The 27,824-nt window shown below is 43.0% G+C and overlaps 1 protein-coding gene across 2 annotated transcripts in view; it reads left to right on the top strand.

Annotated features, from left to right (window-relative positions):
- Window positions 1-27,824, top strand: part of SNAP47 (synaptosome associated protein 47) — a 154,362-nt gene that overhangs the window by 2,575 nt on the left and 123,963 nt on the right. For both annotated transcript variants that reach the window (XM_049875121.1, XM_049875120.1), the window contains exon 2: window positions 24,916-25,459. In XM_049875121.1, coding sequence (XP_049731078.1) covers window positions 24,960-25,459 — 500 coding nt within the window. In that variant the 5' untranslated portion in view covers window positions 24,916-24,959. The remainder of the gene's footprint in view (window positions 1-24,915; window positions 25,460-27,824) is intronic.

Genomic DNA, 27,824 nt, shown 5'->3' with positions numbered 1-27,824 from the left:
TATTTTCTGCTTTACTTCCTCAAATTGCATGGTGGCCCTCTGGTGTTGGCGGCATTCTCACCATTGTACATGCGTTAAGCCTCTGATATAGCTAGTGAGAAGTTGGGCTGGGACTGGAGCTCAGACCTCTGTCACCCAAAAGCAGCGGTTCTCAGAGTGTGGCCCCCAGAGTAGCAGTGCCTGGGAACTGGTTATAAATGCATCTTCTTGGACCCCACCCAGACCTACTGAATCAGCAACTCTGGGGGCGGAGCCAGTTTGAGGCTCACTGCTCTAGAGCTTGTGACTTCCCAATGAAGGGGTGCCGCAAAAGAGCCAGAGAGAACAGCAATAAGGAGGAGTTGGAAGCCAGCACTCTGTAGGAAATGCAGCAGGAATGATGTAAAATCTTAGTTCCTCTCGCTGAAACCTTAGAACGGCGGTACTTCATGGTGCCTGCCCTGTGAATAGGCCGTGTTGTTGCAGTAAAATACCCCCAATCGTAACCCGGTTTCATCCTCCCAGGCTGAAAATGGGAGCCTCTGAGGGAGTGGAAACGGGTATGAGGGAGCAGAAGGGAAAAGTAATGGAAAAAACAAAGCACCTGCCAGTGGCTGCTGCAGAGACACTGTGGCTACTGTTCTGACTACTCAGCCTTCTTTTGGTCAGGAGTTACTGGAAGGTGTGTGAAATGTTGCTTGTTCTGTTAATTTGGAAACTAACTAAAAATAGGGTGTTTACTTGATAGTGAGTCTCACCAAAGGGGCACATGTGTGATGGAAACGCTGAAAGAGATCCATTATATAAGTTGCAGGGCATTGTAAGTGCAGTCCCCTGGGGTCACTGACTTCTCCGTGAGCTTCACTTCTGTTGATCAGCATCAGACGCCCTTGGGGTGCCAGGCCACAGTCTCCCCTCTCTAATTCAGCTCTTCATGTTTGCTGGATCAGTGGAGGTCTACAAGTGTTTTCCCTGGTCCCAGCCACAGCAGGCAATAACAGTTACGAACTCTAGGAATTTAGCGTGGATTGGAGAGATGGATTAGCATGGGAAGGCAAGAAGGCTGCCCACAGTGGACATGAGTTGCTGTTTCCACGTGATATCATCTGTGGTTCATTCAACACGTTTATTGTTCCTGTTGTGCTGGTGTTATACACAGGCCTCTCTTCTCGTGATGTTCACCTTCTAGTGTGCAGACGGGTTGATAGATGTGTAAGCAAGTAAGCAAACACACTGGAGTTGTAGGTGCTGGGAAGGGTGTGAGCAGTGCTGTGGTGGCAAGGAGGAGCTGGTGAGGGGTCCAAAGAGAGGAAGAGGGCCTCCGAGCAGAGACCTGAAAGAAGTCTGGGGGAGAATATTTCAGACGGGGCAGACAGTAAGGGGAAAGCCCTTGAGGGAGGAATAGAAAGGACGCTGGGGAATGGAGAGAAAGTGTTGGATGACGGGACTGGAGGTCACATAGACCCTGTTAGGCCACAGTGAGGAGTTTGGACTTCACTTGAAGTATGATGGGAAGGGTTTTTGGCAGAAGAGTGACATTTTCTAATTCTGTTTTTTGAGTATCATATTGGCTGATGGAAGGAGAATGAGTGGTGGGGGCAGAGTGAACCAAGGAGACCAGTTAGGGGTTGTCCAGGGGAGTAATGACTGCATCTTGGACAGTGCTGTGGCCAAGGGGATGGAGAGCAGTGGACTGATGCAAGGTCTGTTTGAGAGGTACAACTGCCAGGACTTGCTGATAAATTGTTTGGAAGGAATGAGGAAGAGAGAGATCTAGGATAAATCCTGGGCCTGGTGGCGCTGTTTATTGAGATAGCATATTTTTAAACTGATGAAATGATCTAGGACAGGGATAGGCAAACTGTGGCACTTGGGCCAAGTCCAGTCCTGGAATACAGCCACATTCCTTTGTTTACCTATTGTTGATGGCTGCTTTCACCTTACAGAGGCAGAGCTGACTGGTAACAGCCTGTATAGTCCGCAAAGCTTAAAATATTTACTGTTCAGCTTTTCACAGAAAATGCTTGCCAACCCCTGGTCTGGGGGAGATGGAGAAGTTGTTGGTGCTGGGGAGAGAAGGGCTGGAATCCAGAGCAGGGACACGGCTTCCTGTGGACTGTTCATGGGCATGGGAGGAAAGGCAGGACACCTGGGGACAGGTGCAGGCAGGAGTGTTGATTTGGTGGTAGGGCCAGGAGGTCCTTAGCTGAGAGTGAGTAAGGGAGGAAGGGTGTGGGGTGGGTTCAGGCGCGGTCATGTACAAGTTTGGGCTACAAGTATGAATTTCAGGCATTATGGAAATGTTTTTCTCACTTTTACCCTTCCATTTATTCTTTGTTGACTTTGGTTTGTTGGGAAAGATGCCATGGAAATCTGTGGTAGGAAACAGTTGTGGCCACATGTTTCTCCTTTTGCTCCTTCCTTGGCATTTGTGAAATTTGAATACGTTTTTCATATTGATTATTCTTTGTCCCAAAAGTAAGAAATGTTTTGGTTCTCTTAACTTTTTCTTTTCTTTCCTTTTTTTTTTTAATTTTAGAATATCGTAGAGCTGGTGGCTGGTGTTGTTCTTAGGTCTTTTAATCATTTTAAAGGTGGAGAAACAGAGTGCCAGAAGGTGAAGTAACTTTTCCAAAGTCATAAAGTTTGTGGCGGAGCGGGAACTGGAACTCCAGCATGCTTCCTCTGATGCTGCAATGCCAGACTCAGTAACTCTTTGGGAAATTTGTGCATAATTTCACTCAGTGTTCATGGAACAACTTCCCCTAGTTGCTATAGGGTCACTGTGAGTTGGAATCGACAGCAACGGATTTTTTTTTTTTTGGTACATACTCAAGAATGCTCAAAAACAAAAACCAAACCCAGTGCCATCGAGTTGATTCCGACTCATAGCGACCCTATAGGACAGAGTAGAACTGCCCCCATAGAGTTTCCAGGGAGCGCATGGTGGATTTGAACTGCCAGCCTTTTGGTTAGCAGCTGTAGCACTTAACCACTACACCACCAGGGTAACCAAGAATGCTCAGGATCAGGTAATTGTTAATTTCAATTTCCACACTATATCAAGCCCTCAAAGTAATGGGGATACAGCCGTGAAAAAGATAGGGCCCCTCCTGCCAGGGAGCTGACACTCTGTCGGGGCGGGGGGCAGGGTGGAGGGTCACTACAGCTTAGTGTGGCTGAACAGTTGGGGCTCCTTACAGCCAGGAGGCCAAGAGGCAGAGCTGTTTTTAGGGGCTGACAGGTGCTGCAAGCACACCAAGTACGTTGTTGGAATAGAGGCCTGAGGCTCCTCGCCCCACTCCTGGGTTTGTCTTAGACTTTGAAAACACATTGGTATCACTATGTACTGTGAAAACCATGTTTAAAATGATGTGGTTCACCCCCCACCCCAATTCTGAGAAATAGATACCTTTTCTATTATTCGTAGTCCAGATGACTGTTCAGTGACCTCTGTGGTGGCAGGGACAGAAGAGCACTAGCAGACTAAGTGCATTGCTCACTGGTTATCTCACAAGTAGGCGATTTAGCAGTACACAACTCACTGTGAGTACTCGTTTGTCCGGGCGTGATATACCAAAGGTCTGTAAAGACCTGGTTTCCTCGTCTGATGGTCGGGAGAGCCTCAGGCTGGTAATGCTGCTGCTGCTGCTGCTGCTGCTGCTGCTTCGTTTTCTTTCCCTCAGTACAAAAGCCAAGCACTCAGGTGACTGTTTCTTTCATGAAAAAGGTCTAATAAAGACAAACTTTTAAAGTCCACTCTGGTTTGTTCAAGATCAAGAGGCAGTTGTTCAGACAGAACAAGGGGATACTAAGTGCTTTGAAGTCAGGAAAGGTGTGCGTCAGGGTTGCATCCTTTCATCACACCTATTTGATTTGTATGCTGAGCAAATAATCCAAGAATCTGGACTATATGAAGAACAAGGAATCAGGATTGGAGGAAGACTCATTAACAATCTGCATTATGCAGATGACACAGCCTTGCTTACTGAAAGTGAAGAGGACTTGAAGCCCTTACTGATGAAGATCAAAGACCACAGCCTTACGTATGGATTTCATCTCAACATAAAGAAGACAGAAATCCTCACAACTAGACCAATAAGCAGCATCATGATAAGTAGAGAAAAGATTGAAGTTGTCAAGGATTTCATTTTACTTGGATCCACAATCAACACCCATGGAAGCAGCAGTCAAGAAATCAAAAGATGCATTGTGTTGGGCAAATCTGCTCCAAAGGACCTCTTTAAAGTGTTGAGCAAAGATGTCACCTTGAAGACTAAGGTGCCCCTGACCCAAGCCATGGTATTTTCAATCACATCATATGCGTGTGAAAGCTGGACAGTGAATAAGGAAGACCGAAGAAGAGTTGACACCTTTGAATTGTGTTGGCGAAGAATATTGAATGTACCATGGCCTGCCAAAAGAACGAACAAATCTGTCTTGGAAGAAGCACAACCAGAATGCTCCTTAGAAGCAAGGATGGCGAGACTGCATCTTTACATATTTTTTTTCGACATTGGTTAACAACCCTACAGTAGGTCAACACTGTCCCTTCTGGACCTTGGTTTCCCTATTACCAGCTTTCCTGTCCCCTTTTAACTTCTAGTCTTTGCCCCTGGGCTGGTGTGCCCCTTTAGTCTCATTTTGTTTTATGGGCCTGTCTAATCTTTGGATGAAGGGCGAACCTCAGGAGTGGCTTCCTTACTGAGATAAAACGGTGTCCAGGAGTCATTCTCTCAGGGTTTCTCCAGTCTCTGTCAGTCCAGTAAGTCTGATCTTTTTTTGTGAGTTAGAATTTTGTTCCAGCTCTGTCTGGGACCCTCTATTGTGATTCCTGTCAGAGCAGTCATTGGTGGTAACCGGGCACCATCTAGTTGTGCTGGACTCAGTCTGGTGAAGGCCGTGGTAGTTGTGGCCCATTAGTTCTTTGGACTAATCTTTCCCTTGTGTCTTCAGTTTTCTTCATTCTTCCTTGCTCCTGAAGGGGTGAGACCAGTGGAGTATCTTAGATGGCTGCTCACAGGCTTTTAAGACCCCAGACCCTACTCACCAATATTATTTATCTTTAAATGTGTGTGTTCTGTCTCCTCACCAATGTACTCATTTGGGCCTAAACTGTGTATTATATGTCCTTGAATGTCTATATTCCAAAACTATGACTTTCTCAAAATTGATGCTTATACAAAATACTGGATGATGCCTGTAGGATGCACTGCTGAGGTGTCAGTGGACTTCCAGGGAACCTTGACCAAGAATGCAGTCTGCTCCTTCCTCCATAAAATGGTCCTTCCAACCCGACCATTTTAATTTATATTAGTCCCGCTACTGATGCTTTCGCATACCTTACCTCGTTTTATTTTATGATGATGACGACGTTCTTGTACTTAAATTATGGCAGCTTTCTTTTAGGCTTGTCCTAATTTCAGGTACTAGTAGTTCGTAGTGCTGGTGATCTGGACAGAAGGGTAAATAAGAATAGCGGATTGGCATATATGCAGATCTGGGAAATTTGGGCATGCCATTTCTGTTGTGATCAAGACGTTCTAGAATGTATTTGTGAAATATTTGTACCTTTCATAAAATTTAAATTTATTATTTTGGTGATGGAGTTGTCAGTGTGCTCTTCTCTTCATCATGGTCATGTTTGTTTCTTTTTGTGATCAGGTGTTGTCTGTAGCCAACTCTGATCAAATGGTGAAAACTACTGATGCCAAATGGCAGATTTCAGGCGTGGTGATGCTCTAGCAGTCATAAAAGAAATGTATTCATGAAAGAACTGTAGACTCTTCTCATTCCTAATGCATGAGCTGATGGATACTTTACATATAATAGTAATCACACACATGTCATATGTTATGTATTATATGCCAGGTACACACAGCTTTCCTATATCAATTCAGTTAACCTTACAACTGCCATCTGGGATTGGTACAATTATTATCCCCATTTTACAGATGAGGAAGTAGAGGCAGAGAGGCTAAGTAACTTTCCTGGTATCACACAGCTAGCAAAAGGCAGAGCTGATTAACTGAACTCTAGTATGTGTATACCTTGAGTGGGAACACCTGCCAGCTGTCTGCATGACATACATGCATTGGTGGTAGTCTTCTAGCCATGCTTTTGCCTACGGCAGGAATTTCACATGTTTTTGAAATTATAGTGTCCAGCCAAAGTTTGGTTTTACTGCTCCTTTCATATGTGCATTCATTTTTTATTTTAATACAATTATGTATTGTTAATAACCATTTACTAGATCTTTTATTAAAATATCACGTGTGGAAACATTGAGTAAATCTTAAGTACAGAAAACACACAAATGTTGAATTATAACAAAATGAATACAACGTTGTAATCACCACCCAGGGCAAGAAATGGAACATTACCGGCATCCCTTCAGCACCCTCCCTTCCTTTTTTCCCAAACGTAACCACCATTCTGATTTCCTATTTTTGAACTTGTCATATGCACATTTTTAAAATGAATTAAAATTTGGCTGAAAAATTTGAGGAAAATTTTGATATCCCCTTGAGTCAAATGGAAAAATTCTGTAGCATTCTAAGTTGATACAGTGGGTTTGTGGGGTTTGTGGCTTAAATAGTTTTTTTTTCTTTTAATCGTTGTGAAGATATAAAGAGCACAACATTTCCAAATTCAACATTTTCCACATGTACAATTCAATAAAACCAATTACATCAATCATGTTGGGTAATCATCACCAGTTTCTGTTGCCAAATTTTCCATCCCCGTAAACAAAAACTGCTCCCTAACCCTGTCTCTCCTAACCCTGGTAATCACTATTAAACTCTGATTTCTGTACACTGGTTTATTCTAGATAATTCGGATTAGTGTCATCCTACACTATTTGTCCTTTCGTGGTTGACGAATTTGACTTAGCATGATGTTTTCATGGTTCATCCATGTCAGAGCAAGTATTAGGACTTTATTTCTCTTTATGGCAGAGTAATATGCCATTGTATGTACGTACCTCATTTTGTTTGTCCATTCGTCTGCTGATGGACATTTGGGTTGTTTGCACCTTTTGGCTATTGTGAATAGTGCTGCAACGAACACTGGTACATGGTATCTGTTTGCATCACTGCTTTCAAACCTCCTGGGTATATACTAAATGGTGGAATTCCTGGATCATACGGTAGCTTTAGATTTACATTTTCTAGAGTGGCTGTAGCATTTTGCATTCCTTCCAGCAACAGACGAGAGTTCCAATTTCTTCGTAGCCTCACCAACATTTGTTATTTTCAGTTTTTGTAATCTTAGCCATCCTAGTGGGAGTGAAGTGGTATCTCATTGTGGCTTGGATTTGCATCTCTCTAATGGCGAATGACATTGAGCATCTTTTGATGTGTTTGTTGCCGTTTATATGTCTTCTTTGGTGAAATGTCTGTTCAGGTCCTTTGCCCATTTTTCAACTGAGTTGTTTTTTTTTTTAATCTTGTTAAGTTGTAGGAGTTCTTTATGTATGTTGGATATTAAACCCTGAGCTGACATATGGTTCCCAACAATCTTGCCCCATTCTAATAGGTTGTGTCTTCTCTTTGTTGGTCAAGTCCTTTGAGGTACGGAAGTTTTTCATTTTGATGCGATCCCGTTTGTCTATTTTATCTTTTGTTGCTTGTGCTTTTGGTGTCGTATGTAAGAATCCATTCTTAAAAACTAAGTCCTGAAGATTCACTCCTATGTTTTTTTTTCTCAGAATTTTATGGTTTTAGGCTGTATATTAGGTCTTTGCTACATGTCTTAGGCTGGATTCTCTAGCGAAGCAAAACCAGTAAAGTATAAATACATGAAGAGGTTTATATCAAGGAAATGGCTCCTGCAGTTGTTCTGGCTGGAACCTCCCAAATCTGTAGGTCAGACTGGAGGCTTCTCCTGATTCACGTAGCCACAGGGGCTGGCGAACCCAAGATCGGCAGGTCAGACAGCAGGGCTCTTGATTATAGGCCGTGAAGACCGACGAATCCTAGATTGGCAGGCAAGAGCATAGGTAAGCTGCTAGCTCAAGTCCCAAGAACCGTAGGTCAGATGAACAGGAGCCAGCTGCAGGATCCTAAGTCGCGATCATAAGTCTGCGAGCCTTGCCAGAGAGTCCAGTTATATTCGGCACAGGCCACAGGCCCAAGGAAACTCCCTTTCAACTGATTGGCTACTCACAGCAGGTCCCATCATGGAGGTGATCACATTATATCAAACCTCATCGTGAAAGTGATCACATAATCATATGATTGCCAGGCTACACCATAACTGCCAAACCACTGAGAATCATGGCCCAGCCAAGTTGACAAGCAGTCCATCCCTGGTCGACTTAACATCTATACACATTTTTTTAAACTGTACATAATCCCTGAATAAAGACAACTATGAAGTCATACTTGCATCTAAAATGATACAACTAATATGCATACAACCGAAAATGTACTAGTCCTGTTTACATCTGTCTCAGTCATCTAGTGCTACTTTAACAGAAATACCACAAGTGGATGGCTTTAACAAGGAGAAATTTATTTTCTCACAGTCTAGTAGGCTAGAAGTCTAAATTCAGGATGTCAGCTCCAGGGGAAGGCTTTCTGTCTCTGTCGGCTCTGGAGGAAGGTCCTTGTCATCAATCTTCCCCTGTGAGGAGCTCCTCAGGCACAGAGACCTGGGTCCAAAGGATGTGCTCTGCTCCGATGCTGCTTTCTTGGTGATATGAGATCCTCCTGTCTCTGCTCACTTCTCTGTGTTATATCTCAAGAAATTGCCTCGAGACGCAATCCAATCTTGTAGATGAGTCCTGCCTCACTAACACAACTGCTGCCCATCTTCCCTCATTAACATCATAGAGGCAGGATTTACAACATAAATAGGAAAATCAGGTAATACAAGGATTCATGGCCCAGCCAAACTGATACACACATTTTTTGGGGGATAATTCAATCCATGACAACATCTTATATTATATAAGTGAAGAAAACAAAAGCATCTGATGTGCACGTACAAGGCAGAAATACTCGTAACAATTACAGTCCTTGTTTCTGCAACTGGTCATGTGGTTGTAACTGGTATTTAGAACCACCAGCCTTTCTGTATTCCCTTTGTCCTCGGCAAGCACCTTAGCTGGTCGTGGTTCTTCGTCTGGTGGGGTAACCCAGACCTTCATTCTGGAAGGGTCTGGGCCATTAATAATTACATCGGAATTGGGTTGCTGTAGTTTTCAATTTACGTAATCACAGGGCATGGTAGTAATACTCCGGACATACTCTTCTTTACCTCCATTATGTGATTTCAATTTGATTTCTTCTTGGTAATCTGGATCAGTCACACCAGCCAGTATGGTAACTCCCTTCTTTTCCTGTTGGTCCAGAGGCATAAGGAGCCCAAAGTCGCCACGTGGCATTTTTAACTTCCAGTTCAATGAAATTAGTGATGTGTCTCCAGATGGGACCATTCCTCCCTTGGAAACTAAGACCTCTAGACCCACAGAGCATAGGGTTGAGGGGACAGGAATCAAAAATTTTGTGAGTGCGTCACTAGGGGTAATAGTGAGTGGTGCTACTCCCATTTTTACCCCTTGATTCCCAGACCCGTGGATCTTGGCTATGGGAGAAATAGTACCATATATTGGATGCTGGTTTAGAGCATATACAACCTCCTGGAGAGCATTGCCCCAACCCTGCAAGGTATGGCCACCTAGCTGGTGCCATAATTACATCTTCAGAAGACCGTCCCATCGTTCTATCAAGCCAGCAGCTTCAGGATGATGGGGAACATAGTAAGACCAATGAATCCCACGAGCATGGGCCTGTTGCTGCACTTCATTTACTGTGAAGGGGGTCCTTGATCCAAGGTGATGCTGTGTAGGATACCGTGATGGTGGACAAGGCAGTCTATAAATCCACGGATGGTAGTTTTGGCGGAAGCATCGTGTGCAGGGAAGGCAGATCCATATCCAAAGTAAGTGTCTGTTCCAGTAAGAACAAAATGCTGCCCTTTCCGTGATGGAAGTAGAACCTGCCATCAAGTTGCTGTCTGATCACCTCGAGGCATGACGCCATATCGGGGTCTCAGTGTTGGTCTTTGCTGCTGATAGATTGGGCACTCAGCAGTGGCTGTAGGCAAGTCAGCTTTGGTGAGTGGATGTCCATGTTCCTGAGCAAATGCATAATGTCCATGTCTGGCTCAACGGTGACGGGTTTTTTTTTTCTACTACCATGACCACTTTGCTTATGAGCTCATGAGGGAGCGATGGGAGTGACTGGGGAAAGAGGATGACTGGTTTCCACAGAGTGGTCATCCTATCTACTTGATTATTAAAATTCTCCTCTGCTGAGGTCACCCTTTGGTAAGCATTACATGGGACACAAATATCTTCACTTCTTTGGCCCATTTAGAGAGGTCTGTCCAAATACCTCTTCCTCATACCTCCTTGTCTCCAATTTTCCAAACATGTTCCTTCCAAGTCTCTGATCATCCAGCCAAATCATTAGCGACAGCCCATGAGTCAGTATACAGTCACACATCTGGCCATTTCTCCTTCCAAGCAAAGTGAAAAGCCAGGTGCACTATCCAAAGTTCTGCCCATTGGGGGGATTTACCTTCACCACTGTCTTTCAAGGAGGTCCCAGCAAGGGGCTGTAGTGCTGGCGCTGTCCACTTTCGAGTAGTACCTGCATATCGTGCAGAACCATCTGTAGACCAGGCATGAGTTTTTTTCCTCAGTCATTTGATCATAAGGAAGTCCTCATGAGACCATAGGTACAGACTGGGAGATGGAAGGTAATGTGAAAGGAGTGAAGATCATGGGCATTTGGGCCACTTCCTCATGCAACTTACTTGTACCTTCAGACCCTGGTCAGACCTGATCTTGTGTATACCATTTCTGTTTAATGATGGGTTGCTGTTGTACATGTCTAACTTTATGACTCCTGGGTTAGACAACACCCAGTTCCAGATGGGCAGCTCCCTTAGCCTGCATGGTGACTTGATGACCCATGGTTAAGTGACCAGTCTCTACTGAGGTCCAGTAGTAACAAGCCAAAAGCTGTATCTCAAAAGGAGAGTAGTTATCTGCAGAGGATGTCGGGGCTTTGCTCCAAACTCCTAAGGGTCTGTGCTGTGATTCACCAATAGGGGCCTGCCCTACAGCTGCTAACCAAAAGGTCGGCAGTTTGAATCCACCAGGCACTCATTGGAAACTCTATGAGGCAGTTCTGCTTGGCCCTGTAGGGTTGCTATGAGCTGGAATTGACTCAACGGCATCTGGTTTGTTTGTTTTGGTATAGACTCCAAACAGCATCTCTATTTGTCGTTAACACTTCAAGCACCATTGGATCAGACAGATCATTTGGCCCAAGTGGTAGAACAGCTTGCACAGCAGCCTGAACCTGTTGCAGAGCCTTCTCTTGGGCCTCACTCAAAACCAGCAGCTTTTCAAGTCACTTGATAAATAGGCTGGAGTGGCACACCCAAATAAGGAATATATTGCCTCCAAAATCCGAAGAGACCCACTAGGTGTAATGTCTCGTTTATAGTTGTGGGAGGAGCCAGATGCAATAACTTGTCCTTCACCTTAGAAGGAATATCTCGACATGCCCCACACCACTTGACCCCTAGCAATTTCACTGAGGTGGAAGGCACCTAAGTTTTTGTGGGATTAATTTCCCACCCTCTAGCACGTAAATATTTTACCAATAAGTCCAGAGTCATTGACACCTCTTCCTTACTAGGTCCAATCAGCATTATATCATCAATGTAATGGACCATGTGACGTCTTGTGGAAGGGAAAGGCGATTGAGGTTCTGGAGGACTAAATTATGACCCAGGGCTGGAGAGTTGAGGTGGCCCTGCGATAGGCAACCAAAGGTGTGTTGCTGGCCTTGCCAGTGGAAGGCAGACTGCTTGAGGTGGTCCTTCAAAACAAGTATGGAGAAAATGGCATTAGCCAGATCAACAGCTGTACACCAGGACCAGAAGATGGATTAATGTGCTCAAGCAATGCAGCCACATCTGGAACAGAAGCTGCAGCTGGAGTCACCACCTGGTTAAGTTTTTGATGATCCAGTGTCATTCTCCAAGATCCTTCTGTTTTTTTGCACAGTACAAATAGGAAGGTTGAATGGGGTTTTGGTGGAAATCACCACCCCTGCCTCCTTCAGGTCCTTGATGGTGGCAGTTATCTCTGCAATCCCTCCAGGAATGCGGTATTGCTTTTGGTTTCCTATTTTCCTCGGTAGGGGTAGTTTTTATGGCTTTCATTTGGCTTTTCCTACCGTAATAGCCCTTACTCCATTTGTCAGGCTTCCAGCATGGGGGTTCTGCCAGTTGCTGAGTGCGTGTATTCCAATTATGCATTCTAGAACTGGGGAAATCACTACAGGATGGGTTCAAGGACCCACTGGACCTACCGTGAGATGAACATGAGGTAAGACTCCATTAATAACCTGACCTCCATATGCCCCCACTCTGGCTGGTGGGCCATAGTGACATTTTGGGTCTCCTGGAATTAGTGTCAGTTCAGAGCCAGTGTCCAGTAATCCCAGGAAAGTCCGATTATTTCCTCTTCCCCAGCGAACAGTCACTCTCATAAAGACCGTAAATCCCTTTGGGGAAGGCTAGGAGAAAGTAACAGTATAAGTTTTTGGCAGTATATTGCAGTCCATCCTCTAGGTGACCCAGCCTCCCGTTCATTCAAGGAGTTGTAGGTCTTTAAACTCACTCAAGTCTGGAAATTGACTGAGGGGCCGTGACTGTCTATTCTGGCGAGTCAAGTTATTGAATGACTGCTGTTTACTTGACCTAGAATCCATCTGCTTGTACAGACCAAGTAAATATTTAGTAGATTTCTTCTCTGTTTCGCTCCTACAGACGCCCTGACTAAGTAGCCAATGCCATAAGGCCATACAAGTCAGACTATTCTATTACTGCTTTGACTCCTCTGTCCCTTACAGTAACAATGCCCACCTTGTATTTGTCGATTGAATGCGGCCACTTGACCTCTACCACCACGTGTCCAGTCAACCCCATTGTAGTTAGGTGTCTTAATTCAGTTAGGGCAGTTCCCACTGTCAAATCTGATTTACATAAAATAGCAATCACACTAGTTTTCAAGGATGTTGGTGCTCCCTTCACAAATTCGTTCCCCACAGTTGTGGTAAAAGGTGTGTCCTCTGTGCACTCCATGTGTGGATCTGTGGGTCTAACCTGATAAATCCACTTTAGCATGCCAATTTCCCTCGGCCTTTGGATACCTTCTTTTACAGTATACCAAAGCGGGCCTGGTACTCAACTTGATTTAGTGTAGGCCCTCTTGTAATCCATGCTTCTACAACCCAACCAAATAAACTATTAGATCCTTTCCTAACCTCTCGAGCTGAAACATGGAATGAAGAATCTGTGCTTAGTAGGGCCATATGAATAAACTCAGACCAATCCATCTGTATGTTCCTTGCACTGTTGTCCCACATCCATAGCAGCCATTCCCACCCATATTCCCAGGTTTCTGTTTGTACGTATTAGAAAAGTCAACCAGTTCTTCTGGAGTGTACCATACCTCCTCCTGGGTCACGCTTTGTACTTCACCTTTTGAGGCTTGCTGGGATTTAAGTCTAGTTATAGGTCTAGAAGCCAAAATCAGTAGTGGGGAAGTGTTTTGAGAACATTCAGGATTGTCTTGTAAAGCATCAGCCTCAGACCGTGCCCCAGACAATGACTCAGACAAAGGCTGTTTAGATGCAGCTGGGTTAATCTCATTAGATGGGACTGGAGGGGCTAATGGTTTTACAGGGAAGGGTGGTTTAGCAGGCAAACATGGGGTAATCTCTTCAGATGGGTGTGAGAGGGCTTGGTCTGTCAGCAGGAGTGATTCAGTGCAACTTAGGGGCTCATATCCCCAGCTTCCTGATTATCTGCCCATATGTCACCTTCCCAAGTTTCAGGATCCCATTTCTTCCACCAGTGCCCTCGCTTTAACTTCAGACACTTCTCGAGTTTGGCAGTTGAGTTGGTGTTATAATTCAGAAACTTTTACAATAAGACTTTGGGTTTGGTTTTGGCAATATCAGCTCTGTTACTAAAGAAATAAGGCTTTCTTTCAAGGCACAAGTGGAAACTTTGTGGTCATTTGTGTGGCTGAAGCCCTGAGCTCATCTCTTTCTTTCACCAGTTTGTCTTGCAAAAGTAGGACCAACCAACCAGCTTCCTTATACTTCTCATTTTGACAAAATCGTAGAAAGGTATCACACCTCTGATTACCCAGAGCCTTGCCTTTCACCAACACCTGTTCTATTGGTGGCGATGTTTTATGTATTTGAATTGCCACCTTACACCATGGATTAGCAGTGCCCTCTTTATTGCTGGTAGCAGAGTCATAAACATTTTTAAGACTAACCAGACTTGAGAACCAAGTTAGAAAACTCGTCCTTTCAATTTTGTTTCTCCAGAAACACTCTTAGTACCAAATGTCTTGGGCTGGGTTCTCCAGTGAAGCAAAACCAGTAGAGCCTAAAAATATATAAAGAGATTTATATCAAGGAAATGACTCACACAGTTGTAGAGGCTGGAACACTCCAAATCCATAGGTCAGTCTGGAGGCTTCTCCTGATTCATGTAGCCACAGGGAACGGCGAACCCACGATTGGCAGGTCAGATAGCAGGGCTCTTGCTCACAGGCTGTGAAGATCAACAAATCCCAGGATTGGCAGGCAAGACCACAGGTAAGCTGCTAGCTCAGATCCCAAGAACTGGAGGTCAGACAAACAGGAGCCAGCTGCAGGATCCAGAGCAAGCAAAAGCCTGTGATCCTTGCCAGAGAGTTCGATTAAATTTGATGCAGGCCACATCCCCAAGGAAACTGTTTTTCAGCTGATTGGCTCCCCGCAGCAGATCTCATCACAGAAGTGATCATATTATCATATGACTGCCAAACTACATCATAACTGCCAAACCACTGAGAATCGTGGCTCAGCCAGGTTGACATACAACTTAATGATCACAGTCTGTTTTTAGTTAGTTTTTGTATTTGATGTGAGTATGAATGTAACAAAGAGCCCTAGTGGCGCCTTGGTAAAAGTGCTTAGCTCCTAACTGAAAATTCGGTGGTTTGAACCCACCAGCCACTTTGCAGGAGAAACACGTGGCAATCTCCTGTAAAGATTACAGCCTTGGAAGGCCTGTGGGTCAGTTCTACTTTGTTCTGTAGGGTCACTGTGAGTTTGATTCGCCTGGATGGCAATGGATACGTATGTATGTACGTATGTGTTTAACTTCAGTCTTTTGCGTGTGGAAATCCTGTTTTCTTAGCACCGTTTATTAAAGAGGCTGTTCTTTCCCTATTGGATGGATTTAGCACCCTTATTGAAGATTAACTGACCACAGGTGCACGAACTTAGCTCTGGACTCTCAATGTTATTCACATTAGTCTATATGTCTGTCCTTAATGCCGGTACGAGATTGTTTTGATTACTGTAACTTTAGGCTTTGAGATCAGGAATTGAGAGTCCTCCTACTCTGTTCTTTTTCAAGATTGCTCTGGCAGGTCAGGGCCCGTTGCAGTTCCATGTAAATCTGAGGACTGACTTTTCCAGTCCTGCAAAGAACGCTGTTGGAATCTTGATGGAGGCTGTGCTGAATTTATAGATTGCTTTCCCGTAGTATTGGCATCTTGACCCGATTAAGTCTTCCTGTCCCTGAGCATAGAGTGTCCTTCCACTTGTTTACGTCATCTTTAGTTTCTGTCGCTAATGTTTTATAGTTTTCTGAGTACAGGTCTTTTACCTCTCAGGTTAATTCTTTGGTATTTTGTTCTTTTAGATGTTATTGCAAATGGAATTGTCTCCTTAGTTTCCTTTCCAGATTGCTTGTTGCTGATATAAAGAAGTCCTACTAATCTTTGTGTGTTTACCTTGTATCCTGCCACTTGGCTGAATTCATGTATTAGTTCTGATAGCTTTCTTGTGGGTTCTTTGGGGTCTTCTATATGTAAGATCACGTCATCAGCAAAGAGGAATAGTTTCACTTCTTCCTTCCCGATACGGGTGTCTTTTATTTCATTTTCCTGCCGAATTGCTCTGGCTAGAACTTCCAGTACAATATTGAATGGCAATGGAGAGAGTTGAGTACTCTTGTCTTATTCCTGATCTTAAGGCAAAAACTGTACCAGTCTTTCTCCATTATGATGTTAGCTGTAGATTTTTCATAAATGCCCTTTATTAAATTGAGGATTTTTTTTTTTCCCTATCTTCTTGAGTGCTTTTGTCATGAAAGGGTGTTGGATTTTTTTCAAAAACCTTCTCTGCATCAGTTGAGATGATCGTGTGGTTCCTTTGTTCTTTTAATATGGCATATTTATTACATTGATTTTCTTATGTTGAGCTACCCTTGCACTCCTGGGATAAATCCTACTTTATCATGGTGTATAATGCTTTCAATATTCTTCTGTGTTTGGTTTGTTGAGGATTTTTACATTCATATTCACCAGGGATATTGGTCTGTAGCCTTCTTGTGGTGTCTTTGTCTGACTTTGGCTTCAGGGTAATGCTAGCCTCATAGAATGACTTGGGGAGAATTCCCTCCTCTTCTATTTTTTGGCAAAGTTTAAGAAGCATTGTCCTCACTTCTTCTGTAAATGTTTGGTAGAATTTCCCAGTGAAACTGCCCGGTCCTGGACTTCTTTTATTGGGAGTTTTTTGATTACTTCTTCCATCTCTTCCCTCGTTACAGGTGTTTTCAGGTCTTCTGTTTCTTCTTGAGTTAGTGTAGGAGGTTTGTGTGTCTCTAGGAATTTGTCTGTTTCAAATAAGTTATTAAAATTGTTGGCAAGCAGTTGTTCATAGTATTCTCTAAGCATTTTTATTTCATTAAGGTCCGCTATTATGGCTTCATTTTAGTTTCTGACTTTTGGTACCTGAGTATTCCTCTTTTTGTCAGTCTAGCTAAAGACTTGTTGATTTTGTCAGTCCTTGAAAAAACCCACTTTTGCTTTTATTGTTTTTCTATTCTCCGTTTCACTCATCTCTGGTCTTTGTTATAGCCTACCTTTTGGTTGGTTTGAGTTTAGTTTGTTCTTTTTCTAGCTCTTCAAGTTTTTTTGGTTAGATTTTTGATTAGTGACTTCCTTTTTTTAATACAGGTATTAAATTGCCCACTGTGCACTGCTTAATATGTTGTTCTTCCATTTTCATTTGTCTAAGTATTTTCTGATTTCCCTGTTGATTTCTTCCTTGACCCATTGGTTAGTTAATAGTGTGTTCTTTAATTTCCCTCTGTTTGTGTATTTTCCAGTTTTCTTTCTGTTTGTTAATTTCTAGTTTCATATCATTGTGATCAGAAAATCCTTTGTGTTATTTCAATGTTCTTAGATTTATTGAGGCTTATTTTGTGAAGTAACATGTCATATATTCTGGAGACTGACTGAACCATGTGTACTGGGGAAGAAAGTATATATAGTGCCTGAGATGGTTAAGTTTGTGTGTCAACTTAGCTGGGCCATGGTTCTCAGCAGTTTGGCAGTTATGTAATGATGTAGTCATCCTCCATGATGTGGTCTGATGTGATCAGCCAATCAGTTGTAAGGGGAGTTTCCTCAAGGAGGTGGCTTGTAGTCAGTATTGATATGGATGCTCTAACAAAGCTTGCTTGCTTGCTCTGGATCCTGCATCTGACTCTTCATCATCTGACTTCCAGTTTTTGGGACTTGAGCCAGCAGCCTGTCATATTGCCTGCCAATCTTGGGTTCGACAGCCCCCGTAGCTACGCAAATCAGGAGTAGCTTCCAGCCTGATGACTGACCCACAGACTTGAGATTTGCCACCCTCTACAACTGCATGAGCCATTTCCTTGTGTTAATTCTCTTATCTATTTATATATACACTTCACTGGTTTTACTTCTCTAGAGAACCCAGCCTAAGACAGCGCCTTTGTGTGGAGCTTTCTATATATATATGTCTGTTAGGTCTAGTTTCTTTGTTGTGTCATTCAGGTCTTCTGTTTCCTTACAGATCTTCTCCCTAGATATCCTGTCCGTTATTTAGAGTGGTGTATGGAAGTTTCTCACTATTACTGTAGAACCGACTACTTCTTTAGATTTTTTCAGTGTTTTTCTTTTTATCTTTGGGTGTCATGGGCCCTGGTGGCACGTTGGGTGAAGTGATCAATTGCTAACTGAAAGGTCAGTGGTTTGAAACCACCAGCAGCTGCTCCAAGGGAGGAAGATGTGGCAGTCTGCTTCCGAAGAGATTTACAGCCTTGGAAACCCTGTGGGGTTGCTATGAGTTGGAATTGACTCGATGGCAGTGTTTTTTTTTTTTTAAACTATATTAGCTGCATATATACTTGTAATCATTATATCTTGTTGATGGACTGATTCTTTTATCATTATACAATGTCCTTGTTTGCCTCATATAACTGATTTTGACTTAAAGTCTATTTTGTCTGATATTTAAGATCACAGCCCCCACTCCTTTGATTATTACTTGCATGGAGTATGTTTTTCCATCCTTTCACTTTCAGTCTGTTTCTGTCTTTGGGCCTCAGATGATGTGTCTTTTATAGGCGGCATATAGATGGATCATATTTTTTTATCTACTCTGCCATTTTCTGCCTTTTGATTGGAGCATTTAGTTCATTTACATTCACTTTAGTTTCCAACAAGGAAGGACTTACTTCTGGCATCTTGTTATTTGTTTGATGTATGTCTTCTTTGTCCTTTTTTACCCATTGTCATGGATGGAATTATGTCCCCCCCCCCCCCGCCCAAATGTGTGTATCAACTTGGTTAGGCCATGATTCCCAGTATTCTGTAGCTGTCCTCCATTTTGTGATTTTAATTTTATGTTAAGAGGATTAGGGTGGGATTGTGACACTACCCTTACTTAGGTCACCTCCCTGATCCAGCATAAAAGGAGTTTCCCTGGGGTGTGGCCTGTACCACCTTTTATCTCTGAAGAGATTAAAGGGAAGGGAAGCAAGCAGAGAGTTGGGGACCTCATACCACCAAGAAAGCAGCACCAGGAGCAGTGTATGTCCTTTGGACACGGGGTCCCTAAGCCTGAGAAGCTCCTCGACCACAGGAAGATTGAGGGCAAGGATCTTCCACCAGAACCCACAGAGAAAGCCTTCGCCTGGAGCCAACAGCCTGAATTTGGACTTGTAACCTACTAGACTGTGAGAATATAAACGTCTCTTTTTTAAAGCCATCCACTTGTGGTATTTCTGTTATGGCAGCACTAGATGACTAAGGCAACCATAATGCCTTGGGGCTTTTTTGATGTGAGCTGTTTTGATTCACTTCGTTTCATTTGTATGTGTGCGTTTTTAGATTTTCTCTCTGTGATTACCATGAGTATAGCATGGTAATCTTTTATAGCAATTTGGGTTAAATTGATACTAACTAATCTTCAGTAAGATACAAAAATTCTGTACCCCTTCAGTTCTTTTCCCCCTTATTGTGTTGTTGATATTTCAAGTACATCTTTATACATCTCGTGACCTGTAACACAAATTTATACTTATTTCTTTAAATGTGTTTGTCATTGTAAAGTAGAAAAGACATAACCATTATAGTTATCAAGTGAAAATACCTTCAGATTTGCCCTTCATTTTATGTATGCAGTTTCCTTTACTGAAGACTTTTGTATACATGGCTTCAAGTTTCTTTTTAGTGTTCTTTCTTTCCTGTCTGGAGGACTCCTTTAGTATTTCTTGTAGGGGTGGTCTTGTGGAAATGCATTCTTGCAGTGTTTTTGAATGTTTAAATTCAGCATCGTCCTTGAAGGACAGCTTTACTGGGTATATTATTTTTGGCTGACTGTCCTTTTCCTTCAGCACTTGAAGAATCTCACTCCATTGCCTTCTGGCGTCCGAGGTTTCTGCGGAAAAATCAGCATTTAGTCTTATTGGGGCTCCTTCATATGTCACCTTTTGCTCGTCTCTCAGCGCTTTCAAAATTTTCTCCTTGTCATTAATTTTCCGAGAGCCTGATTGTGGAATGTCTCAGTGTGTATTTGTTTGTATTTATCCTATGTGGAATTTGTTGAGCTTCTTGCATGTCTAGTTGTATATCCTTTATCAGACTTGGAAAGTTTCCTGCCATTTTTTTTTCAAAAAATTTTTCTGTCCCTTTCTCCCTCTTTCTGGTATCCCCATGATGTCTGTGTTGGTTCGTTTGATGTTGTCCCATAGTCTCATTAAACTGTGCTGTGTTGTTGATCCTTCTCCCTTTTTGTTCTTCAGCCTTTAATATGTTGATTGCTTTATCTCTTTTTCACTGATCTTTCTTCTGCCTGTTCAACTCTGTTATTCAAATCTTCCGTTGAGTTTCTCATTTCAGTTATTATCTCTTTCAGTCCAATATTTCTGATTGGTTTCTTTTTATGGTTTATGGTTTCCTAATTTGTCTCAGTTTGTGTTTTCCTTTAGTTCTATGAGCTTGTTTAATATTATTATATTATTCTACTCTGTCCATTAATCAGGCTTCCAGAGATATGTCTCTTTCTTCATCTTGTTCATTTCAGTGAGCCATCATTTCTGTTTCTTAGTATTAAATATTAGTTTTACTGGAATGAAGCATTCTAGTATGAAGAATCTGTATCCTAAAGCAGAATGACCTTTGGGGTACAAATCACTGTCAGCAGCTGTGAAAGTTTGGAGAAGTTAGCCTGCCATAGTTTTGTAGATGCTGGCAAAAACATGAGATTCCCGGGTCAGAGACAAAGGACTTTGTTACTCATGGCACAGCTGACTTTGTGTTTCCTTCCGTTCCCCTTGGCTCTCAAGTCCCACAGAGGCGATGCGAATTATGGATGGACACTAAAAAACATGAGATTCCCGGGTCAGAGACAAAGGACTTTGTTACTCATGGCACAGCTGACTTTTGTGTTTCCTTCCGTTCACCTTGGCTCTCAAGTCCCACAGAGGCGATGCGAATTATGGATGGACACTAACACACAACTGGTTTGTGTCACAGCCGAGGAACCCTGAGCTTAGAAAACTCCCAGTCTTTAAGGGGGCTGCTGGCAAACTTGTCTAACTTTTGCCCCCAAGAGAGACAATATCTTTATTATCCTGGTCAGAAGACAAATCTGCCGCTAACCAGGTGGGAGTTATCATGTCTAGCTCTGAGGAAGTTTGCTGTGCAAACATCCTTTAAAAGATAGGTTGAGACAAAAACTGTCACAAGACATGTAGAAACACCACTGCCTCCCAACAGTATTTACACTAAGTTTCTACACTGTCTTGGCTTCTAGTGAATTTTCCTTTAAGTATGCCACTCCATCATCCACTCTAATTAATTTGATTGGGGCCAAATCTTTCATTTTGTCTCATGTGGTATTTAATTAAGGCTACCATCAATAGGACTCCAAGCTGCAGGATGGGCTAACTGCATTACTGACCTCAGCCATGCCTCTCAGGGTCCCAGCCGAGCAAATACCATAAACCGTGAGTGTCTGTCCCATTCATTTAAAAAAAACCAAACCCAGTGCCGTCGAGCCGATTTCAACTCATAGCCACTGTATTGGACAGAGTAGAACTGCCCCATAGAGTTTCTAAGGAGCAGCTGGGGGATTTGAACTGCGGACGCTTTGGCTAGCAGCCGTAGCACTTAACCACTATGCCACCAGGGTTTCCGTCCCATTCATTTAGTCACAAAGTATTCACTGAGTTAGGATGATGAATAAGATATGGTCCTTGCCCCCTAAGGCTTCCAGTCAATTATACAAATTATTATCCTATGGTAAGTATACATAAGGCCTGTAATAGCCTCACGAGAAAGGGAGAGGGCTGAGTGGTGGATGGAGTCCTTCTAATTTTAGACAAAAAATTGTGGTAGCAGTGGGAGGATGCCTTGGAGTACCAAAAGCAGGTAGGGAGACCAGTTCAACCACTGCCATAGTCTAATTAAGAGTTAAAAAGGAGGCCCTTCTTTATTCCCTTAGCATTTTTATGCCTCATAAGCTGTGGGGTTTAGTTTGCATCAGATCACTTTATATTTGATAATATGTACTTATTCTCAAATTACTTTGTTTTTGTGTAATTAGAAATTTTATTTTGATGCAGGCTCTTCAAGAAGTGTCTTGGGTGTGTCTTGTCTAGCCTTGTAGTGTTTGATTTGATGTCTAGTCCAGTGATCATATTGAAGAGTCTGGTTCTATATTGTAGAATCGGATGAGTAGATTGATAGAATTCCACTTGACACAGATCTTCATGAGCCAGTGCCTGTGTCTGTCTTGTTCCTTGAGTACTTGAAGCCCAACATGGTATCTGGCACACAATAGGGGCTTACCAGCTTGTTGACTGAATGAGTGAGGAGAATCTTTGTAGCCTCCAACCGTTCTGTGAAAAGCCCATACTTTTTAGTAGTTGAAGGGATGAAACTAGCTATTCTGTTTTTCTAAGTGAAGTCACATCATTATTAAGTTGTGTGTCACTGTGTATGTGCGTGTCAGTATGCGTGTGAGAGGAGCAGGAGAAATGCCATGTTGCAGTTGAACCACTCCTTGAAAGAACACTGGACTAGGTTTTACAGGCTTGGTGCTGGCCCTGGCGACGTCATAAATGTGTGGTTTGACTTTACACAAGGTCCTCATCCTTTCTGACCTTATGTTCTTTATCTGTGCAGTGGCGTGGTGGGACTAATGTTCTGTAAGGGTTATTTCATATCTCTCATCCATGGCTTTTCAGACTGTATTGACAAATGTAAATGTAGATATGAAAATATGAATAGGACACTTTTATTACTTAAAAATGTATAAAACTATATAACTGTACGTGTGTATGTGTGTGTGTATATGTGTATTTTTGTATATATATCTATATGACTATATAGTTACATAGAACAAAGAAAACCAATTGCTGTTGAGTTGATTCTGACTCACGGCGACCCATATGTTTCAGAGTAGAACTGTTCTTCATAGGATTTTCAGTGGCTGTGATCTTTCAGAAGTAGATTGCCAAGCCATTCTTCCAACATACCTCCAGAATTAGTTGAAATTAGAAGAAGAAAAAAAGAAAAGAAAAAACATGGTTTTATTCTATAGGATTGTTTTCTCCATGTAATTAAATAGATTTTAAAAAATTTTAAAAGGGGGTGTTAGTTTAAAAACTTGCAATCAATGTGTAATGATAGGGGAAATCATAGCCAAAATGTAGTGTTTGTGTGAAGGATCTGAGAATGACTTATCAGTCAAAACTGAGAAAAGAAGCACTGGGGCTTGGAGCAGTAGTTTCTAGGGATTTCTTTTAACTGCAGTACCCTTTCTTCAGCTTGTAGCTGTAGGCACCAGTCTGAGTGGGATTGCTTTGGTAGTCACAGGGGTGGAGAATCTCATGTAGAACATTCTGAGAGCCCTTGAGGTTTTAGGGACAATAGTTTGAAAACCCCTGCCAGAGGGGAAGAACAGGAGTCTGGGACTTAGGAAACTTGGTTCTGATCCAAGCCCTTTACCTTTCTGGCCTCACTTTCTTCATTTGCTAAGTAGGTACAGATGATTTCTGACACTGACTACCCAGAGCTAGGCTGAACTTCACAGGTTAAGGGCTCAGACCTTCAGACTGCCAAGTCTGCCGAAGCCTTCGGACACCAGGCACAAGCCACGGTTCCTGGGGACACTCTCACTTGAGCAGCTGGCTCTGAATTCAGGGCTTCCCATTACTCACTCAAGTTCAGTAATTTGCTAGAATGACTCACCAAACTCATGAAAAGCGCCGAATTTATGATTACAATTTTATTACAACAAAAGGATACAAGTCAGAAGCAGCCAAAGCGAGGGAGGCGTAGGGCAAGGTCAGGGATCCAGCACATAGAGAGCACTCACTGTGTGCCAGGTTCTGCTTAAGTGTTTGGTAATGGCTACCTGACATAATTGCCAAATAAGCCAAGACTAATATGTTACTGTTAACTTCATTTTACATATGGGGAAACTGAGGCAGAGAGGGCAAGTAATTTGCTCAAGGCCACATGCACTAAGAAACAGCAGGTAGGTTTGAGCTGAAGCAGTTTGGATCTAGAACTTGCTTTCTTAACCCACTACACCGGTGGCTCCCAAACCTTTTGGTCCAGAACCTGCTTTCTCAAATACTACACCAGTGTCTCTCAAACCTTTTGGTCCCAGGACCCTTTCCCAAATATGAAGCTTTTGTGTCTCCAGGGGCACATCATCCTCCTGGCACATTGATGTATGTAGAATATTGTCAATCAGGGAAGCTCACCTGAACTTCAACGCCCAGAGTTTTAACAGGGGTTTCAGTGCATAGGCACAATTGATTGAATCATTGGCCATATGATTGAAGTTAATCTGCAGCTCTCTTTCCCCTCCCTGGAGGTTGGCTGATATCATGTGATGGACCTTTCTGGGCCTGATGGGTCTTTCCACCACTCTTGGCCAGCCCCCACCATGAGTTACCTTGTTAACATAAACTATGGGTTGTGGTCAGAGGGCCCCACCGTGAATAACAGCGACACTCCAATCACTGGGGAAGTTCCAAGGGCTTAGAGGTTACTTCTCAGGAACTGGGGATGAAAAAACCCCAAAGGAAACCTGTTGCCGTCGAGTCGATTCCAACTCATAGCAACCGTATAGGACAGAGTAGGACTGCCCCATAGAGTTTCCGAGGAGCGCCTGGTGGATTCGAACTGCTGACCTTTTGGCTAGCAACCATAGCTCGTAACCACAGGACAGATAAATTCTTTGGGTAAAGTTAGATCTTCACTCCACAGTAGGGGTGATGACAATATCCTGCCTGTCACAGAGTTGGTGTGAGACCTGTTGATAGGTAGAGAACCCCTGTACAGAACAGTTTGAGAAGGAGGCCAGGTTTTAGAGTCTTTGTCAGTCCAGAGCAGTGCTAGCAGGTGTATCTAGCTTGTTAATTTCCTCGTGTCTCTAGTTCTAAGAGTTCTTGTTCCATCTCCAGCCTCTCCTACCCATTATTTTGTCTCCTCTCCTTTAGATGCAGAAGTTGTGACTTTGGTGGCAACCCGTTCTAGGAAACAGATGAGCAGAGACATCTGTATCCACACCTGGCCGTGCTCCTACTATTTAGAACCTGAGAAGCGATGGGTCCCTGGAAAACTTTCATTAACTTCTCTTTCACTAAAATTTATCACTGATAAAACTGGCAAAATTCTTGTCGACTTTCCCCTTTCTAGTATAATTGAGATCAAGAAAGAGGCATCCCATTTTATCTTCAGTTCTATCACCATTCTGGAAGAAGACCACGTTAAGCACTGGTTTAGTTCCTTACAGCCTAGTCGGAATGCTGTTTTCAACATCATCGAGCATTTCTGGAGAGAGCTGCTGTTGTCTCAGCCAGGAGCTGCTGCTCAGGTGTCGTCCTCCCCCATGACCAAGGGGAAGGAGCTGACTGGGTTGATGGCGTGTTCCCAGAAGCGTTTGGAAGATACAGCCAAAGTCCTCCACCATCAGGGTGAGCAGTTCGATAACATCATGAAAGGACTAGACAAGATTGAATCTGACCTGGACGTGGCTGACAGGTATAGTAAATCACTTTTATTGTTGGTGTATCTTGACCTTTGGATTACTAATGTTTTGTATCTTTTCCATTGTTCCTTATGTAATATGCATTTATCAGCCTGAAAACATTGGTTATGGACCTGTTGTATACAGTTACTCTGTGGGGATCCAGCACTTATATGCCAGGTACTGTTTAAGTGTTTGGTGAGGATTACCTCCTTTAATCACCAACAAACCAAGAAGAATGTGTGGCTGTTCGTGTCATTTTACATGTGGGGAAACTGAGGCAGAGAGCCAAGTCACATGCACTAAGAAATGACAGGCAGGTTTTAGCTGATTTGGCTCATGAACCTATCTTTTTTCAAACGTTTTGGTCCCAGGCCCCTTTTACACTTAAAAATTGAGGACCCCAAATAACTTTTGTTGATGTGGGTTATATCAATATTTACTATATTAGAAGTAGAAACAGAAATTAAAAAAAAAAAAATTCATTTAAAAACAACAGTAATAAACTCATGATATGACAATATAAGTGACATTTTTATGAAAAATAACTTTTTTAAAGCCAAAAGTATTTAATCAGAAGAGTAGCACTGTTGAGATTTCTTCAGATCTCTTTAGTAGAAGATATCTGGAGTCTCGTATCTGATTCTGTGGTCTGTTGTGATAGCTCTAGATATCACAACTTACAATGTGTACTCTTGAGAGAATGAGAGTGAAAAAGGCAAATAATGTCTTGGTATTATTAGGAAATAATTTTGACCTCCCAGACTCCGTGAAAAGGTCTGAAAGACCCTCAAGGTCCCCAGATAACACTTTTTTTTTTAATTAATTTTTGTTGTGCTTTAAGAGAAAGTTTGCAAATCAGGTCAGTCTCTCATACAAAAATTTACATACACCTTGCCATACACCCCTAATTGCTCTCCCTCCAATGAGTCAGCACAGTTCTCCCCTCCACTCTCTCTACTTGTGTCAATTCAGGTAGCTTCTGGTCCCCTCTGCCCTCTCATCCCCACTCCAGACAGGAGATGCCAATGTAGTCTCATGTGTCCACTTGATGCAAGAAGCTCTTTCTTCACCAGTATCATTTTCCATCCCCTATTCCAGTCCCGTCCCTGTCCGAAGAGTTGGCTTTGGGAATAGTTCCTGTCCTGGGCTAACAGAAGGTGTGGGGACCATGGCCTCTGAGGTCCCTCCAGCCCCAGTCTGACCATTAAGCCTGGTCTTTTTATGAGAATTCGGGGTCTGCATCCCATTGCTCTCCTGCTCCCTCAGGGGTTCTCTGTTGAGTTCCCTGTCAGGGCAGTCATCGGCTGTGGCTGGGCACAATCTAGCTCTTCTAGTCTCAGGCTGATGTAGTCTGTGGTTTATGTGGTCTCTTAGGCTCATAATCACCTTGTGTCTTTGGTGTTCTTCATTCTTCCTTGCTTCAGGTGGGTTGAGACCAATTGATGCATCTTCGATGGCTGTTTGCTAGCATTTAAGACCCCAGACGCCACTCTCCAAAGTGGGATGCAGAATGTTTTCCTAAATAGATTTTATTATGCCAATTGACTTACATGTCCCCTGAAACCATGGTCCTCAAACCCCTGCCCCTGCTACGCTGGCCTTTGAAGTGTTCAGTTTATTCAGGAAACTTCTTCGATTTTGGTTTAGTCTAGTTATGTTGACCTCTCCTGTATTGTGTATCGTCTTTCCCTTCACCTAAAATAAAACTTAGCCAGATTACACTTTGAGAACCACTTCACTATGCTACATGTTGTATATCTAATAGAAATTCTTACCTAAGCTGGAAGAGTTATTTGGTAGGTCAGGAAGTGTGGTACTCTGTCTTTTTCAGCTCCTAGAGGGTTGTAGTGAGATCTCTGTATTAGCTGCTTGGTGATGAGCTGAAGCACTGAGGATTTGTCGGATCAACGTTGCATGGCCACTGTTTGCAAGAACATGCCTCTAAGTTATCCCCTGCTTTGCGGTTAACTCTTGTTGCTGTTTCTCGGATGCTCCTTTCTTAAGTACCTGCTGTGTCAAGGGTACATTTCTAGAGCTGCAAGTTCAAGGACACTAGTCTTAATGTTAGGAGGTTTATACTTGTGTCAGATAAGGTATAAGTTCATTAAACCCTGTGTGTTGCTTCCTGGGAGCACAGCTAGATGGTGTTCCCAGCCTGCCTTTCAGTAAGGTGGGATCATGTGACTGAGTTCTGGCCAGTGGAATGTCGGCAGACATGATGTAGCTCTCTTCCAGGCCTGTACCGTAAAAGTCCTCCAAGAGAATACTGAAGAGGACTAGGAGGCCCTAAGGAGAACAGAGACTAGAAGGAATTTGGGTCCCCAAATGACATCCAGGGCAAAGCCCAGGCCCCCAGCCCTCAACTGGACTGTGACT

This window comes from Elephas maximus, chromosome 2, assembly GCF_024166365.1.
Source record: "Elephas maximus indicus isolate mEleMax1 chromosome 2, mEleMax1 primary haplotype, whole genome shotgun sequence".
In the NCBI taxonomy this organism is placed as follows: domain Eukaryota; kingdom Metazoa; phylum Chordata; class Mammalia; order Proboscidea; family Elephantidae; genus Elephas; species Elephas maximus.
This window is presented reverse-complemented; position numbering and strand designations above follow the sequence as displayed.